The sequence below is a fragment of the Aythya ferina genome (genome assembly GCF_964211825.1).
Source record: "Aythya ferina genome assembly, contig: HAP1_SCAFFOLD_91, whole genome shotgun sequence".
In the NCBI taxonomy this organism is placed as follows: domain Eukaryota; kingdom Metazoa; phylum Chordata; class Aves; order Anseriformes; family Anatidae; genus Aythya; species Aythya ferina.
Genome location: NW_028181426.1, coordinates 383,038 through 401,203, shown reverse-complemented (window position 1 = coordinate 401,203; position 18,166 = coordinate 383,038). Strand labels below are relative to the sequence as shown.

At 46.1% G+C, this 18,166-nt stretch overlaps 2 protein-coding genes across 2 annotated transcripts; both read right to left on the bottom strand.

Annotated features, from left to right (window-relative positions):
• Positions 1 to 249: 249 nt before the first annotated feature.
• Positions 250 to 7,402, bottom strand: LOC311428527 (zinc finger CCCH domain-containing protein 11A-like). The gene is made up of 8 exons (XM_084539929.1): positions 7,348 to 7,402; positions 3,918 to 3,970; positions 3,356 to 3,530; positions 3,037 to 3,156; positions 2,134 to 2,257; positions 1,501 to 1,703; positions 789 to 908; positions 250 to 283 (listed from the first exon to the last, which is right to left on the bottom strand). Exons 3-6 carry the CDS (start codon positions 3,407 to 3,409, stop codon positions 1,588 to 1,590), a joined length of 414 nt encoding a protein of 137 aa, XP_084396055.1. The 5' UTR covers positions 3,410 to 3,530; positions 3,918 to 3,970; positions 7,348 to 7,402; the 3' UTR covers positions 250 to 283; positions 789 to 908; positions 1,501 to 1,587.
• A 5,918-nt stretch (positions 7,403 to 13,320) lies between these two features.
• Positions 13,321 to 18,094, bottom strand: LOC311428524 (zinc finger CCCH domain-containing protein 11A-like). The gene is made up of 8 exons (XM_084539927.1): positions 17,991 to 18,094; positions 17,722 to 17,787; positions 16,711 to 17,202; positions 16,411 to 16,487; positions 15,508 to 15,700; positions 14,698 to 14,867; positions 14,222 to 14,283; positions 13,321 to 13,677 (listed from the first exon to the last, which is right to left on the bottom strand). The coding sequence occupies exons 3-8, from the start codon at positions 17,183 to 17,185 to the stop codon at positions 13,410 to 13,412; spliced, it is 1,245 nt and encodes a 414-aa protein (XP_084396053.1). The 5' UTR covers positions 17,186 to 17,202; positions 17,722 to 17,787; positions 17,991 to 18,094; the 3' UTR covers positions 13,321 to 13,409.
• Positions 18,095 to 18,166: the final 72 nt, after the last annotated feature.

The following is an 18,166-nucleotide window of genomic DNA, read 5'->3' as shown; positions in this document are numbered from 1 at the left end:
AATACAGCAAGCAGAGCATGTAAAGAAGAGAGGTGACTAATTTGCCTCTGGTTGCCCTTTGGACTCCCATTTAGAATACCAGCTGGCTGAGAATCAGGTTGCTTTATGCCCCCAGCTAAAAATGGAAGTCTGTCCCTCAAGCAGCTCCCAGTCACCATCACCTGCCGTGAACAGGATAAGAAAGTAGGCAATATTAACTCACCACCGTGTCTCTTATTTTTTTCCTTCATCTTCTGCCATTTGATTTCCTCAAGTGTTTTTATTCCAAAATTCAGATTGCCCTCTGAAAACAGGAAACAGTTCATGAGACAGGCTTAGAGGCACTCACTGAGGACCACAGGTCCTCAGGCTTCTTAGCGCTCAGGAACTTTCTGAAGTATTTCGAATAAAGCCTGTCAACACTCCTCACAAGTGAAAGAGCCATAGAACCAATGGCATTTTGCCCCTCCTTTCATCCTTCAGGGTTCAAAATGTAGTTTTAATTTTAATCCATTTACACAATATTAGATCCCTCTATCGTTAGATATGGCTTATCAGCAGTGGTTGCAAGGCTGCACGTGCAGCCATTTAAACTCCATGCTGTGGCCCTGTTTTGTTCTCCAAAAGTAAAGAAAAGGAGTTCACCTTTCTGACCCAATGGGCACATGATGGTATTAATGGCAGAAATGAGATCATGGAAATAACCGACTCCATTCAGCACCCCTACATTTTGTTGTGTTTTTACACCACGCTGCTTTTGACTTAACTGTCAAGTTCTTCTGATTTATCCTACTAAGGTGCTGGCATACCTTGTTTAGTAGTAATAGAACTGCCTTTCCGAGTGGAAATCACCCGTAATCCATTTTTGCCTTCCGCAGCTGGATGCTGGACGGGAGTTTTAGTTTCTTCTCCTTCCTCAGAAAGTTGGTCTGAAGGGGAAAAATCGATTCAGTTATGCATAGACCAGGTTGGTCATGATTACGTAGCTCATGCAGTGACACTTCAGCCCATGGTTCATATAAAAAACTTTGTTGCTGTTTTGTTTTGTTTGTTTGTTTGTTTGTTTGTTTGTTTGTTTTTAAACAGCTACACTGACCTGATGAACTCCTAAGTAGAATACACTAGGACAAAACATCTAGGACTCTAGATTCTCTCTGCAGCTTTAACTACTACACAACACATTGCTCTTCAGACAGAAAAAAGAAATTTCCTTCCTAGTTTCACATAGAACTTTACACAAAAGACCAGCTAAAGCCAGGAGTGGTTCTAAGCTTTCCTCCAACGTTTCAGCTTCTGTCCACTGACTGCCAGACAAAGCCACCAGGGACCTGGCCAGACTGCCTGCCCTATCGCTAGTCAGACCTCAGGTCATCTGTGATTTATACACTCATTTACAGCACAGATTCCTTCCAAGAACCAAAGATTTAACACATTCATTTACAGCACAAATTCCTTCAAGAAACAAAGATTTACACAATCATTTACAGCACAAATTCCTTCCAAGAACCAAAACATGCTCACCATCATCATCTTCATCATCATCTGCAGCATTGATTAACACTGGAGGGTGTGTAGGGCTTGGGACATTTTCAGAGTTTTCCACTTTCGTCACCCCCTTAGCTGTGGAGAGGGATTTGACTGGACAGAAAGTTTGTTTTGCTGCAGTGACATCTGAGCCACTTTCAGATCATCGTCCGCGCACTCAGGCGGACTTGGCAGTGTAGCTAGAGGAAGAGGAGGATCATCGGTAATATGGCAGTTTAAAACTTTGACCACAATGCAAAGAGATGGTAGCAAAGGCAGATAACCCGCACAGACAACGAATTCAGCATCTCCTTTTGCCCATCCCATCACTGCTTACACCGTGAACAATGATTTCCCTTCCAACAACAACACATCTCCCTACCACCCAGCAAAAGAGGAAACAACAGGAAGCAAACTGCAAGGCAAACATCACACAAAGCAAAGAGAAGCTGAGCACGAAAGCAGAAAACAAACACCAGCAGTACACTCGGTGCAGTACACCTATGACTGCAGACCTTTTCCTGCCCTCACAAATGAACAGTTACCTGACGCCCCCTACAGGATTGGCACCCACTAAGTAATACTCAAAATTAATTCTTCAGCGCTTAAAGAAAAAGGACCTAAACTCACTCTTGCTTGGTGGTAAGAATTGTCCATCGATGTAACGTCCCTTTGCATGATGAAAAGCACAGTTGGCTTTCTGACAGCCTCCCGGCTGGTTCTCCCAGTAGCAAGGAATCTCACTGCGCTTTTTCTGAAGACAGAAAGAAAGAAAAGCTCGTGATAACATGCACCTGAGGCTTGCAAAGAGATGCACAGCTCCAGATCGTGACAGCTGTCACAACACAGTGCTGAAACAGCATTCCAAAGGTCAGTTTCTCAGTTAAGTGTAGTATTTCTGGGCATATTCACAAAGTTTGCATAAGCTGTAACCACTATGCACATTTAGTTTGGTCATCACTCAGTTTGAGAAGACAGGCACTCTCAGACATCACTTGAGGGTGGCTTAAACTAATACACCTAGGATTATACTAGGATTATTCAGAGGGAAAAAGAACATCTGAAATTGCCTAGGTTAACCCTGTCTAGAACTACTTCTTGGAGACTTAGTTCTGCTGCACCTTTAACTTTCCCCACTTCCTACCCCAGGCAGCTACAACAGCGTTATCTGAAGGACTGTGGGTCAGAAGACACCTGATAGTTCATTATCAAGCCTGCTCCCATGAGGATAGAACAGCCTGTTTATTACCCCCCTGCTCCAGCACGTTTTAGCAGTCTATTTAACAGCTATTCTGCATCTCTTGAGAAAACTGTCAGCATCTAATAAAAAAAAATAAACAAATATCTTGCTAAGACATACCTAAGGCATTGATTTTATTTCCCTCTGCTTCCTCCCACCCCCTCTCTTGGTAACAGAAACCAGTATGATTTTGAAGCAAACAAATCTATCCTGCAAAAGCACAATCAGTACACCTACGGCACTGAAAAATGCTTTTGTGGATTTATTTTGAGAACACATTGTTAGGCACTCACGTCAATTTCCATGTGTCTGAATCGGCAGACATTCCTGAAACAACGACCCTCCTGCCACAGCTTGCAGACCGTCTCATTGCCCAGAGCAGCTTCGCAGTGGCGGTAGGCACATTTGTCTCCCTGGAACCAAAAGGAAACCAACAAGGAAAATAGAGTACAGCCTCAAAAATGGCCATGCTGCTGCCTAATGGTGCTACAACTGAATTCACAATCTATCTGGTTCTCAAGTTAACCAAAGACCAGTGTGCTTCCTCCTCCTAATCTACTCCTTCCTGAAAAAAGGGGAGAAAAAAGCAAAGCAAAGGAAAGCCAGCCATACCTTGCTACAGGTAGAATAGAAATAGAAGTAGCAATCGTCTCCTTGTTTAGACATGCCGACGAGTTCTGCTAACAAGCTCGGGTTCTCTCCACAGGGACTTCCTCTGCTCTTGGAGAGAGCTGTCTTCACCCTTGCTTGGGCTGAAAGTCTTCTACTGGCTTGTGATCAGTGAAATCTTCTTTTTAAAAGTAACCCGAAAGAAAGTAACAAGTGAAAAATAATGAGGAACAAACATTTTTCCAGCTTTCTTCAGTTAATCAAATCAAGTTATCAGTCTCTCAAAGAGAGCAAAGCCTTGAAATCAGCTGTTACATGAACTAACTAAATATTAAAGTTCTGTAAAGCTGCCAGGAGCTTTGTCAGCAAGCGTTCTCTTCCACATCCTCAATAATATGACCTGGAGCACATCTGGAAGCCTGAAAACGGAGTCACTCCTTAAAAAACCACCTGATGATACATGCAAGTCAATAATCAACTATGGCTACAAATAACTTCTCTAGAACACAGTTAGGACGCATTAAACAGCACGTTCCAGGCCCTGTGGGTCTTCGATTTCACCTACCTGGACAACCTCAGCAAAGTTATCGATCTTCAAAGGCTTCCAGTTAACTGCTCCTGTAGGCCGAACCAAGACTGAATCCGTGAATTAATAATAAAGGGGTAGGAAGAATTTTCCTCCTCACTTTGCCAAGGGAACCTCTCATCCACAATTCAAACATAGGATGCGCTTTTAAACAGCTTATAACTAAGAGAGGAAGCAAGTCCATTTGAATGCTCTCTCAGACTGGATGCAGCCACGGTTAGTTAGCTCTTCAAAAAAATAAAAAACAAAAACCAAAACAAAACAAAAACAAAAAAAAAAACAGCGCATTTAGAGATGAACTCGTGATTCAAAGTGGCTGCAAAAATGAGGCTCCATCTTCCACAGCCGGACAATTTAACTTTTTTTTTCTTTTTTTTTTTTTTAATTTAAAATTCAGCATGTTCCAATCTCTGGTCTTCAAGATTTCTTCACCTATTAAGAAAACACAAAAACCTTTCCCCGTCTTTATTACCTGTACAGCAAAAAACATACCAGTGCATCTAAATCCACAGATGTGCATACGCATACACACATCTGTGTTTATACACACACGAGGAGGGAGTGAGAGAAAGTTAGCGAGAGCGACACTGAAAATCAGAATTTTTGCCTTTTCGACACAGAGAGCGCGTAAAAATTCTCTCATTTTGAGGGAACTAGAAAAAAATGGAGGCTCTGCAAAAGATTTTGATGAGTATGCCTTCGAGGCCGATGCTTTGTAACATGAGGGATCTGGGGGCCAGCACACAAATATGCATACGGATGTACATGCATACAGGATAAACATATCTATACACACAAGCGTGCACAGTAGATGTTGTATGATCTCCATATCGAGAACAACTCGTAGCCCTGATCAGACATGTAGAGTTGCAATCAATTAACAGCAGCAAGACAGCAGATCAAGGGTACAGCAAGCTTTGAGAGGCAGGGGAATGCTCACTTTGCCAGTGGCACGGCTGCATGATACCAAGGATTTTGAATTACTTTGATTTTTTGGAAGCAATTTGGTTTTTCTTTCTGCGCTGTAGCTGTGGTGGTTTTACCGTGCTGGGCAGCTAAACCCCACAACCGCTCTCTCACTCCCCCTCCTTTAGATGAGGAGGGGGAGAAGTAAAGCAAAGAACAACTCACGGGTTGAGATAAGGATAATTTAATTAAAGGGAAAAAATTATAATAATTAAATAAAGACTACCATGAACTAAACAATTTAACTAAGGGGAAATAAAAAGGGAAAGGGGAAAAGGGAGGGGAAAAGGAAAAATAAAAAGAAGGGAGGAAAACAAACAAACAAAATAAATGAAGGCTATATGGAAGTGCAGAGGAAAGAAATTACTCTCTACTTCCCACAAATGAGCCATGATTGACCACGTCCTTGAAGCAAGGCCTCAACGCACGCAGCCGGTGTTCGAGAGGAGGACCGACGTTTTCCCAACGAGAGCCCACCCCTCCCCTCTTCTTCCTGTTTCCACCTTTTATTGCTGAGTGGGACATCACATGGTATGGAATATCCCTTTGATTGGTTTAGGTCAGCTGCCCTAGTGATGTTTCTCTCCTCACCTTTTTGCCCACCCCCTAGGAGGGTTAGAGAAAGGCCCAATGCTGTGCCACTGCTGCTCAGCAGTACACACAACACTGGTGTGATAACACTGCTGTTCCAGCTACAAGTACAGAGTACGGCACTGTATGGGCTGCTGCAGGGAAAGTAAACATTCCAGCCAGACCCAGTACAGTAGCAAATACCACAGGTTTGCCATCACGTGCTGTTCCCTAATCCATATATCCATCATCAGCCATTGCTGCAGGATCATGAAAGGTTAGAGAAGACGACTTAGGTCCAATTTAACAGCCAATGAGTTTTCGATGAGCAGAGCTGCAACAGATTTTATTTCGCCACAAGCATTTTTTTTTCTTTTTTTCTGATATGAAGTCAGAAATTTTGATTTTTTTTTTTTTTAAAGACACTAAATGTCACAAAACCTGCAACCAGACCAGATAAAGTTCAATTCAGAGTGATTCTGAATCCTTTCATTAAAACGCTGCACATTTCTGTGCAAATTATTTCTGACTCTTCTGGACAAAAGTGGATGAAATAGTTCTTACAAATTAATAATAAAAGGTTGGAAGCTTTTACTCACACAAACACTAGTGAATTTTCCAGGAAATATTGTTTTGGCAGGGAATTTTCCCAAATCTAAAATAAAGAGAGGAAAAGTTGGGTTCTCATATTAGTTACTGCTTTTGACTGCTGGACAAAGGGAATAAAAACAGTAGTTAAGTGCAAGGTTTCCTTCTCTTCTTTAGTATGGATAGGAATCGTCACTTCGGACCTTTAGCACCTTCAGAAACACACCCAGTGCCATGCAGGTTCCTCTGCAGCTACTTCTAACAATTACTGGTGCTCCTTAGCATGGAAGTTTGACTCAAAACACTCTCCAGATTTAGCTCTTTTGACTGCCCAAGGAGCTCATCATTTTGCTTGTTGCCTTCCATTTTCCTGAACACACCGGGAACGCTGTTCAGAATCTGAATGGATCTGGTCTAAGGAATGGGAAGAAAGCAAAACCAACGATACCTTGCAGTATTCCAAATTCCAAAAAAGCAGTCTCATTTTAAAAAGGACCTCAAAAGCTTTTTTTTTTTTTTAAACTGACATCTGCCAACATAGCAATCCAAGCGCTAAACCAACTGAAGTTGCCCCTGAAAGCCTGAATAAAAATGAGTAACTCTGGTGCACTCAGCAGGTCTGTAATAGAAGTTGGTAAGGGTTTTAGATTTCTTTTTTTTTGCTCCAGGGTGCTGGTAAAATTTTTGCATTAAGAGATTTTGAACCTTTTGTACCAAAGAATTAGAGATGCGCTACAGTGCCAGTAGCTGGGGGTCTGGAAATACACACCAACAAGTGTCATAAGCTTTGCCTTTGCTGAAGGAAGATGAATACTACAAAGAAAATCTGTCTAGTTTGTTTTACAGGCTTGTCTTTCTCAGTACGGAACAAACTGACCTCCCTGGTCTAACTTTGCAGTGCCTATTCTGCCTTTGTCCTGCAGAGAAGAGCAAGAAAGGAACAAATCTATTTTTGCACCCCAAAAACGCATTAGAGGAGGATTATCACACCCACCTAAGGGTACTTCCTTGTTTGTTTATAAAGCACAAAGCATTTCTCTTGGACAGTCTCTGTTGCTGGCCTCTTTTGTGCCTTCCATTTATAATAAAGATATTAAGATGCTTACCCCTTGCTTGTTTTTTTTTTTTTTATTTGTTTGTTTGTTTGTTTTTGTTTTTTTTAAAGAACAGTGGAAGTGGAGAGTCGGATGACAAGCAAGAACAAACACTAGAAACTCCTTGTTCTGCCCCTGCTTTTTAATCACCCAGCATCACCCCGGCTGCAAAACAGCCTCTGCTGATTTACCTGCTTGTTAAAGCACCCCACAGGCTGCAAGTGCGGTGTGCTAGGTGTCAAGTTATATTTAACGGTGCACACGTAACCATTCATCTTCCCACAGTCGAAGCACAGAACAGCCTCTTGCTAACACAACTCATCCCTGCTGCTGCAAGAAACCTCATGGCCTGCAGGAAAACCTCAAGCTAAGAGTTCCAAAGCAAAAGCAGAAAACGCATCATTTGTACTCTTTCTATTTGAGGGAATTCTAGCTGCTAAATGCTGCCTACATCTGAGGGCACGTTCTGAGGCTGCCGGGAAGGACACTCAACACCCACTGACAGCAGGAGTGCAAAGATGCCAGCCAAGAAGGCAAAGGTTAGAGCTGAACGCTGCCTCAGCTTCCTCCAGCAGCCAGCTGGGGGTCACCTTTCACCACGCTCTCTGAGACTCGGAGCCCCGAGTTACCGCAGCCGCCACGTACAGCTGCTCCTTGCTGGCCCAAACTATTTGAAGAGTCTTCAGACTTCAGGGACCTGTTTTACGACAGCCTCAAGATCAAATTCATCTGTTCCTGAAGGCGCTGATCGTCCTGCTGTTTCTGTAGCTGTCAAAGAACAATCCTGAACTGAGGCACTCGTCTGATCAAACAGTGCTTCGGCACAGATTTGTCTTTAGCTTGACACATCAAGGTGAAGAGGAATCGATTCTTGCAAGCAACCTCTCAAGCAGGGATCTAATAAGGTGACCAAAACGACAGATCTGTTGTGCAGATCTGAGCACGTCACTCTGCAGGGAATCACTTTCAAGCCTAAGATGTTTCACCCATCTCCCTGCCCCAGAGCGACACAAGGAAAGCTCTTAAGCAATTGCTAGCCTCTCCTCAGTGCTCACGAGTCCCAAATCACTAATTTTACAGTATATAAACCATGGCAGCTGGCACCTAGATGGCACACGGTGACACTGCACACGTTGGCAGTGCTGTCAGGAGCTGGAAAGTCAGGGGTGAGGGGGTTAAGGGAAAACCACACATCAGTTTAGCAACTTGGCTCCCGTAGGATACTTCCTACGGCAGGAGTTTTAGCAAAGTCCCTCCCTCAGAGGGACCTGCTGGCTAATTAAAACAGGACTTCTGCTGGAGCAGTCAGAAGGCAGCAGGGTATCAGGAGATATCCAGTGGGCATCACCGTCAGCCTGTGGCAGTTTGGGGTCCAGGTATCAGTGGTTATGCGTGGTTTTCTCTGCTTCACTTTCTCCAAAGCTGTGAAAAAATAGTTCTTTTACAGCACTGTACAGTCACACGTTACGGATGGAACCAGCTGCATCAACTTCCAGTACGACGGTGTTGGAAAAAGGTGCCTTTGGTGGTCAGGAGCACAACAGCTCTGGTGAGGTGTTATTTAAGTGTGTTCTTACATCTGAGTTTCCTCATAGCAGTATGTAGCTGAGGGGGTCCAGGTTTCCCAGGTAAGATTGATGTTTTTTCTCCTACCAAGCACCAGCTCAGTATACAAAGCTCTGTTAATAACACCCAAGCGTGTAGATGTTAAACTGAAACTGCTTTTAAACCTATTTGTTGTTACGAAAATAGCTTAATACACCATCTTCACAGGGTAAAAATTCACATGGAAGGACAAAAAAACCCAGAAGCGCTTCCTGAGCTTCAGTTTACCAACAGCACCATCGGATTTAGATCCTGGCCTGGCAGCCAGGATGCAGGGTCTGTAAGCATTGCTGCGATGTGCAAGTGCCAAGGCAGGTTTCTGGCCTGCCCTGAATAAAATACCTTTTTTTTTTAATACAAACAGCGTGCCAGGTACGCTGTAATGCCAATGTGCCAGCTCAATAGAGGATGTCAAACAACAGAGGCGTTTATCCTAATTTCTGGCATGAAAACACTTTTAACAGCATTCTTTTCATGAAGAAAACCCTCTCTATCTTCTCCAATGCTCCAGGATCTGCTGCAGCTGCAGCAGCCGCGCTGGTACAACCCACATCTTTGCCAAATCTTTTCAATAATTGTGCTTTACCTCGGCAATGTTGAGGTCACTCCTCTTCCTCCTCCAGCTGAGCAAGCAGCTCGCTGGCTCTGCCACACCGCAGGTGCGGAAGCGAAAGCTGGGAACACAGGAGTCAAACTCTCAGTGCTCACAAAGCCACCAGGGCAGAGGGCTGACACAGAGGCACCCCGGATCCGCTCTCCCTCCCCGCTGCGAGGCTCGCAGCAGCCCCAACCCGAAGCACACACAATGCTTCGCATGGTGAGGTCACCGCTGATTCTGAGTCCCCACGTGAGGATCTGCTTCACCACTCTCAACGTTGGTGTTGGTTTTTGATTTTTGTTTTTTTTTTTTTTCTTTTAAACATTCTCAGCTTATGGGAAACCATCAGGTAAACCACAGATCGCTAGGGAAGAAGGCCCACACGAGGGAAGTCCGTGCTTTTCTTCCAGGCAGTGGCACGTGCTTTAACACGCCGCGTTCGACAAAGCAGCTCTCCCCGTTTTGCTCAGTGGCAACAGGCACGACTGCAACGCACACAGGTGTAGGCAGCACCTGCAGGTCCCAAACCCTTAACCCGTTTTTAGAGAGCACCAATTTTTTAAGTAGTGCTTTTCCCTTAATCCATGACCCCTTCTTTCCTTTATTTCTATCGGGTGGCTCTCCTCCATTTTCCTCCTCAGTGTCTGAGCAGACACTGGGAATCGTTTCCGGAGGAAGGGCACGGCTGAAGCTCCTCCATCTACTCTCCGAGAAAAGAGAGTATGTTAAAGAATACATCTTTCCTTTCTTTTCCCTTTTTTAAATACAATTTCTGAAATCAACGCTGCGTCCTGGCAGCAAATACCTACGGGACTAAAGGTGATTCCTCATCCCCACTGTAACGTTGTAGTTAACCTCCCAACGAACCCATCTCCCCAGGAAGCGGCCATTTGAGATGGGAAGGGGCAGAGCAAGAGGAAGCTCTCCTTAGCCTAGCTCTTCCCCCAACACCACCTCGCCACCCAGCACCAAATTCAATTCACCTGCTCCGCCCGATCACTCGAACGGGCGTCCGACGCTGGCACACGCCGCAGCGGTGGTTCTGACGTGCCTTAAATCACCTCTCCGCAGAATATCTCGGGTCTGTACGCTCAAATAACGCAGTATTTGAGAAATAACGCCCAGAGCTCACACTCTGAGTGCAGCCCAACAGCACCGAAGCACCGGTAGGCTAAACATTCCAAACCTGGCAACAAGGCTGACCCAAGCAACAGCACGGAACCCTTCTGCACCTTCAGCGTGGACATCAGCGTAAGGAAACACAGACCTCCTCGATCCAAATTTTAAGCGAGAAACGCAAAAGGTCACCCAACCGGCTTGTTTTCAGCAAGCTAAAGGAGAAATTAAGGCGACAACCGGGTGCATCCAGAGTTAGTCAGATCCTGAAGGCAGTTCCTTGGGGGAACGGAGGAGCAACGCGCCAGATGAGGGCTGCCTTACAGCGCACCCCTTAGAGGCACTGCTACGGAAGGAAGGCAGAAGGTTGGAACTCGAAAGAACTAGCAAGGCGCCCGTTAAGGGGGAAATCTTTCATTTTTTTCTCAGCAGAACCTCCCCTCTCCCTCCCCCCCCCCCAACCCCCCCATGAAGGCAGACCGGGGACTCTTTGCTTCCTTAGGGAGAGGGCAGGGACGGGGCAGGGTGGTGGGACAGATGGCCAGAGGTTCGGATGGACGGACAGACAGCCGGACAGAGGGCCCAGCAAGGCCTGACGAAGAGCTCAGGAGCGGGAGGGAAGGGCAGGGCGAGGGGAAAGGCAGAGAAGTACAAATCTCTTTTTCCTTGTGATAACTTTTCTTGACCAAAAAACACGATTGTGAATGAGGCAAAATGAAAGATGTAACATGGGGACGTGCGGATACTCACGATGATGCAGCCTTCTATCCGCATGTTCACCTGCTCATAGAGCCACACCTGGATCCTCGACCTCTGCAGAACGAAGGAGGAGAGTAAGTCGGGCCACAAACACTGAGCACTTTTGTTCTCTCATGTGTTCAGAAATACCTGCTAGCCACAGCCACGACAGCTCCCAAACGCTCCGAGGAGCAACTCTCAGGGGCAGTTCCAATGTGCAATCTGACATTTGAGCGTTATACCATCGGGTGAATACTACACGTTTGGTGAAGAACACGTTTCCAGTCACAAGGGAACACCCCTGCACGCCCGGCTACACGAGGGGGAAATGCCGGGCTCCTTGTGCCCACCAGCACACCGCACAGCTCTCCATCCCCCACAAACCCATCCCGGGACACAGCCAGGAGCCGAAAACTCACCGAGGGGAATCCCCAGACCCTCCCCACTCCCCCCACACTCCCCAAATCCCCATCCCCGCCCCCTCCCCGCGGTACTCACGTTCTGCAGGTAGCGGAAGATGAGGTTCTGGGGCGCTGCGTTAAGGGCTCAGCACGGGGACGACAGTTCCGGGCTCGGGACAAGGCCCCAAACCCCACAGCGAGGCCTCAGGGCCCCGCGACAAGGCCTCAAGGCCCGGGCCGAGCCCCCTGAGGTCCGAGCCGCCCCCCACCCACCTCCCCGGCACCCCCCAGCCGCAGGAAGGATACGATGGGCTGCACCATCACCTTCTGCACCTTCTGGCCCTGCCCGCGGTACGCCATGGCTGCTGCCGCCTCGCCGCTCCCGCTCCCAGCACCGCAGGCAGAAGAGGCGAAGGCTGATGGTAGAACAGGGCTTCTTGGGGTGAAGGGAAAGCGAGGGCAGGTGGGCGCAGTCTCTGAGCTCTCCTCCTCCTGAGTTTGCTTTTTCTCCCCCATTTCTGAGCCGCCAGAAGTCCCCGTGAAGTCCTTCGGCACGATGAAGGCCTGCGTGAGCTCCAGCAGCAGTTTCGTCGGCGGAGGTTTTCCCTGGTGGGGCCGGGGCGTCACAGCACACACACACACACACACACACAGAGACGCGTGGTTTTGTCCAAACATTAAGTATTTACAACAAATTCGACAAGCGCTTTTCCTCTGCCAGCAGCAAATGCCTGAGGGCCCCCACAGCTTCACAAATCATAGCGGGAAGTGCCTACCGTGCCGCGAAAAGTTCGGAAAATAATTCAAAATTGATCTGCTAGGGGAAAAAAAACGATGGCTGGTGGCAGGGTACACAATACACCCGAATCTCAGCTCTGTCCTCCGCAGGGTCAGTGCCCACGCCCAAGTGCGATGCTGATGGCACCCGAACATTTGCTGTAGCAGGCAGCAGAGCCAGCAGCTCAGGGGAGCAACTTTTAAAACCAAGAGGCACTTAAACAACCCTTCATCGACCCTGTGACTGCGGCAGAGTCCCGACTGCTCGCCCCGGAGTCCTCACACAGGCAAAAAGCACCAACCAAAGCCTGGGGGAACTTTGGTATAGCACAAGAGAAGGGAGTGGGGGTAGTGGAGCCGCATGGCAGAGCTGCTGCTTTTCACCATTTGATCCTCCCTGATAATTGAAAGGAAGGCTGGGTGGGCTGACCCCCACCCCCATTCCTGGCAGCAAGTTTGGTCCACAACACACTGGAACAACGATTCTGCTCCCTCCCACCCCTACAGCTTCATCATCTGACACGGGTACAGTCAAAACAATGGCATACACGAGTAAAAGTCAAGAGTTGACATAGTAACTCCAGGATTTGGCTATCAACTGTCCGAGAAATCAGAACACCGAAGCTTCACAATGTGCCCAACATCGAGTTGTGCCAAGGGCGGAGGAAGGAAGAAGCTCTACATTTAAGCCTTCAGAGCATCGCTCCATCAGAAGATCGATTTGCAGCCACCGTGGCGTGCCAATGGAGATCTTTCTGTGCCAAAAGAAGTGCTTTGTCCTCTCGATATCGAAGGTAACCACCTATAGTTACAGAATGGATGCACAAGACCTTAACTCTGACCAGCAGGGAAATTTAGGACAACTGAGGGCAGATCCTGCCAATTTCTACCACTTCGGACTGTGCTTTAAGTCTCATTGCAAAGCCTCAGTTAGAAAAAGGATCACCTCGGGGTATCCAACAAGAAGAACAGTTTTAATTTTTTTTTTTTTTTTAATTATACCCTAGGACTACGCAGTTCAACTGTCAATCATCTCGGAGAGTTCAAGGAGGAGGTCATCCTCGTCCTTCCCTGGGTCTAAGTCGATTTCGGCTTCCAGTCTGCCTCCTGAGATTTCCCAAAGTAGCTTCTCAAAATCTTCATCCGCAGATAAGGGCACGTTCCCTGTGGAACTCAGCCAGCGTGTCCGTGCCTCTTCTGGCTGGGAAGAAGCTGAGGTCGAGGTCTCGAGATCCATCTCCATCTGCTCCTCAAATCTTTCCGGGCTTCCAAGACGCACTTCAGGTCTTGGGAGAGCAAGAAAGAACAATCAGGATATGCCATTTCTTAACGGGAAATCCTTTTCCTGCAAACCGGCTCTTAAAACTGTAGGCAAGCCCTCCTATGCTTCAATCTTACACAGGGATTGTTATCAATCAACCCAGGGCTACATTTAGAGCCCGATGTGTTACCAGGTACATTTTTCAGTCTGGGGATTTATCTGTGAAGCCAGGGCACCTGGAGTTGAGGTGGCATTCTTGAGGACCAAAAGGCAGAGGACACTACTCATCATCTATCACCTCACGAGGAAGTAGAACTTCACCTCATCCTCGTTCAGGTATTCAGACAACCCAAGAAGTCACCGGAAAGCTGTGCTGACTTGCAGCATTTCAAGAAAGCCTAATTAAGCAATCCTGCTAGCTGCTAGAAAGTGGTTTCAGGTGACTTATTCCTTTGATGGATTTTGGCTTCAATTATCTCAGAACCCTCATTTTTTCCCACATGTGACAGAACTTATGTTTCCCTGGGGATATACACTGATTAAGAAAAAGAACAAGTTGGGGTTGTCACCTGTTTTGGGGATTTTCTTCAAGTCTGATGGCTGGGACGTGCTCCGGCACGTCTGAAACACCCTAGAAAGCAGCAAAACAGTATTTATGACACATGGGTAAAAGATTCCTTAATAGCTTTTTCCTCCACACTGCTTCTCCTCTGGCATTGCGGAGCCGTGGCCAAAATACAAAACCAAGGTGCTCCTGAAGAAAGTTCACATTCACCTGGAGGTTACTCACGATCTGGTGTCTTTTAAGAACATGGCATTAATGGACAAAATCCCCCACACCAGAGAAATCACAGCATCAGAGTACCGGTTAAAGAGTGCCATTCATCTCATAAATACAGAAGGGTTCTACAAGCATCCTGGAGACAGCTACTGGATTTCTAAGGAAACAGAAGGCCTGCAGAACGTTTGAGTTTTCCACCTTTTCAAATAGAGGAGGGTAGAAATTTAACAAGGGATCCATCGCTGCATTAGCCCCTGGCCTTACCATGGCTGCTTTTCTGGCTGGAGGTCCCATCATGTCAGCATCAAAGGCAGTCTGTAGTTCCACAGCTGCTATGGCAGACGGGTAACTCCCAGGTGCCTTACGTTTCAGTGCCTTCTTCTTGGGGAAAGTGACTTTCCCACGCGAAGGCTTCGCAGATGTCATAAAGTTGGCTAGAGTAAAAGGAAGAGAGAACTGATACAGTCTTGCTCTGCCTCAGGAAAAATCCAGGTTCTCTTAATCATTTCCACAGTCCTTCTACACACTTAAATGCATTTGGCCAGCACAATTACACCGCCATTGCCTGGATTCTCAGGAATCTTTTCCACATAGTAAACTCTGTCTACCAACAAGCCATACAAAGGAACAAAGAAACCGAAGAGCTACAGTAAATAATAATCCAGGACAAGGGAAACCTCAGACACATAGCAATCCTAAGTGCAAGCTAGGTTCACAAATATAGACAGCTTTTATATTTAAAGTCCCGCTCCCGCTAGGAAAGGAAAAAGCAGCAGTTATAGTAGGACAAGAGTGTATGCAACTCTTGTACCAGCTTCCTCTCCCTTGCAGTGATGTCCCACAGTTAAGTTGTTCTACAAAGTCCACATTTGTAGTGGCATTTTCTAGTCTCCCGTTCCTTACCTAACATCTGGCTGGCAGGAAAAGAAACAAACTAAGAAAAAGAAAGTACACCCTTCGCTTCGTAGCACTGCGTGGCAAAATGCACCCAGCCAGAGTTACAGCATGAGAATTGTCATCTTCTGTCTGTATTTCAGAAGACAACCTAAGTAACTCTTAACCTTCAACACTTACTTTTAGCTTCCTGGCCCTGAAATTGAGCTGCCACTTTCCCTGCTGGTTCAGTATTAAAGAAGCCAGCAGTAGATTTGACAGCAGCTTCCTCCTGCCGAAGCTTCTCTTGTTGTTCTCTCTGTTGCCACTTCTCCCACCGTCTCTCTTCAAAGCTCTTCTCTGGACATTTACGAGTTCCACTCTGCTGAGTGGGCTAGAAGGAAAGAAAAGTAGTGCATGAGTAGGACAAAAAAAATAAATAAAATCCGTGGAGATTTCGTTAAGAAAATCTGATCAGCAATCCCTCCAAAATGGTCTTGATGTGGAACAGCATATTAATCTCGTTCAGGTTACTGTTGGTTTTTTTGTTTGTTTGTTTGTTTGTTTGTTTTTCCCATAAAATTCTGCCTGTAACAAGAGCCATGCTTTACTATGGACGCAGTCTCACATATCTGCAATATCCACTATGGCAAGCTTCTTTAAACAGCTAGGGTGTTCTGCTGTACATCTATTTATCACATTCTTTTTAAGCAGCAGAAAGTCATACAAGTTCCCCTATACAGTATCCACTGACAGATTGATTTCCTTGAACACAGAACTCTGGCCTTCTGTATTAAATCCTTCATGTCTGACAGATCAAGTCAGTAAGAACAAAAAGAATTCCCTCCACGTTAACTGTGTAGATTTCAGCTGGTGCTAACAGGGTTTCTTTCTTGCTGTGGTATAAACAGACTGATTCCAAGTTTGAGGATTACAGAGTTGTCTGGAAATGCTGCTGGCGATAGGATTTAGACTGCACTGCAGCTCCTACCAGCTGCTGAAGGGTAAGAACACACTCAAGAGGGTGGCACACGGTGAGTAACAAAACTTGTCAGAATTATCAGAAATTGTACGAATGTATGTGTGTCTTCACAGAGGACTCACCTGTACATCAGGTCCAGAGGAAAGTTTAGGAAAAGGCCGGTTCAATTCCACTGCCTTCTTTTCTTCTTTTTCAGGTGCTTTAAAAAAAGACAAAAAAAAGTGTTGTCAACGGCAGAAATAAAGAAAGCTGGGTACTTGTTTCCTTTGTGCATTTATTTCCTTGTGTCCCATGAGAGAGAGAGAGAAAGGCTACAATGTGCAAGCCATTCAGCATTTATCCATGAAGCAGATCCTGAGCAAACTGAACTTGCTCAATATGGGAAGCACCTCACTGGGGCAGGCATTAAAGCATCTTATTACCTGTTAGTTTTGTGCTCCATAAAGATTTCTGCTCTGCTGGGGCAGGTCCGGGTTGTGCTGAGGGAGCTGGCACATCTCCTTCACTCTGCTGCATCCGCAGAGCTTTCTCACGCTTTATTTCTTCCAAGGTTTTAACACGCACTTCTCCTTCTGGCTTGACTTTTCCTGCCGGCTCCTTCGCCTGCCCTTTGCTGGGCCCGGACAGAGCGAGCTGCTTCTTGGACTCACCCTGAATTTTGCTCTTGCTATGGCATTCTCCTGCTTTTTTCTTCTCTTCTACCAAGCGATTATTCTTTTTTTCAGACAAGGCTTCAGAGAAAGTTTGCATGCGACCTGCACGAGCAGCTCTTGCCCCTGCGCTGGAATCTTCAGTTTTACCGTGCCCTTCAGCCTCGGCTTTGGCTTGAGGTTCGCGTCTCTGAAGAGCTTTCTCACGACGGATTTCCTCCAGTGTTTTCACATGGATCTCTCCCATCGGCTTAGCAGCCTTCCCTGTCATCATCAAGAAATGAGGAGAAGCACCAACATTTAAAGAGAGTCCAGCAATATTTTAAGTCTCCAAAATTTGTCAGAGCACTAAGGAAAACTCATCTTGAGCGTTCCCAATAATGCATCTTAGAACAATATCCTTAGAACAACATTCTCCTCCTCCTCTGAGCCACTTGTATTTTGAAGACCAGCCCTATCCAGAGAGAACTGCTACACAGAAATGCTGCTTTACTTTATTACTTTTTCAGACTGCATTTCAAATTCCTGCTCCTGGCAGTGGTTCTATTCTAATTGTACGTAACGGTTCACAGAAGCAGCTAAAAACCTCGACAAGGCACAAGTAGAAAATAAACACACACCTAGAGCCAGAGTTCTGATAGTGGCTGTCAGAAGAGCTTCAGCACTCAACCAAGAGGCGTCAGTTCTTTGTTTTCGTTTAAATTAGTTTGTAGGGATGTATGAAAGCAGTCCAAGTTCGTGGAAAGGACGGAGGAGAAAGCATATTTAAGATCTAGCTGTTACCTCTCTCAGTACTGGTCTGTTTAGGAGGTAATCCCAGCCTGTCCTTCAGAGACTTGGGAACTCGAACTGCAAAACAGAAAAAGAACGAATTAGGGAGGCTGCATAATGTCAACTTCAGGTTCACATTTCAAAACAAGACAGGAAAGGTAGCTTTGAATCCCAGTGATTACGACCTCAGCCAACATGCAAAAAGAAACATCACTGGAAAAGGACAAACAGAAAGACTAAATACGAAACCCAGGAATCCAATCCAGATGCCCGTTTAGTACCTGTCTCTCTCTTGGGTGCTTTGTCAGCATTTCCCGGAGCCTCTACCTTCTTCCCCAGCCTTTCAGCAAGGCTGCGCTTCACTGGAAGGCTGCCTACATCATCTTCAGAGAAAACAAGGAATATTGTAAGAACTTTTCTTTGCAGGAAGGTTTGAGAACAGTCAACAATAAGCTTC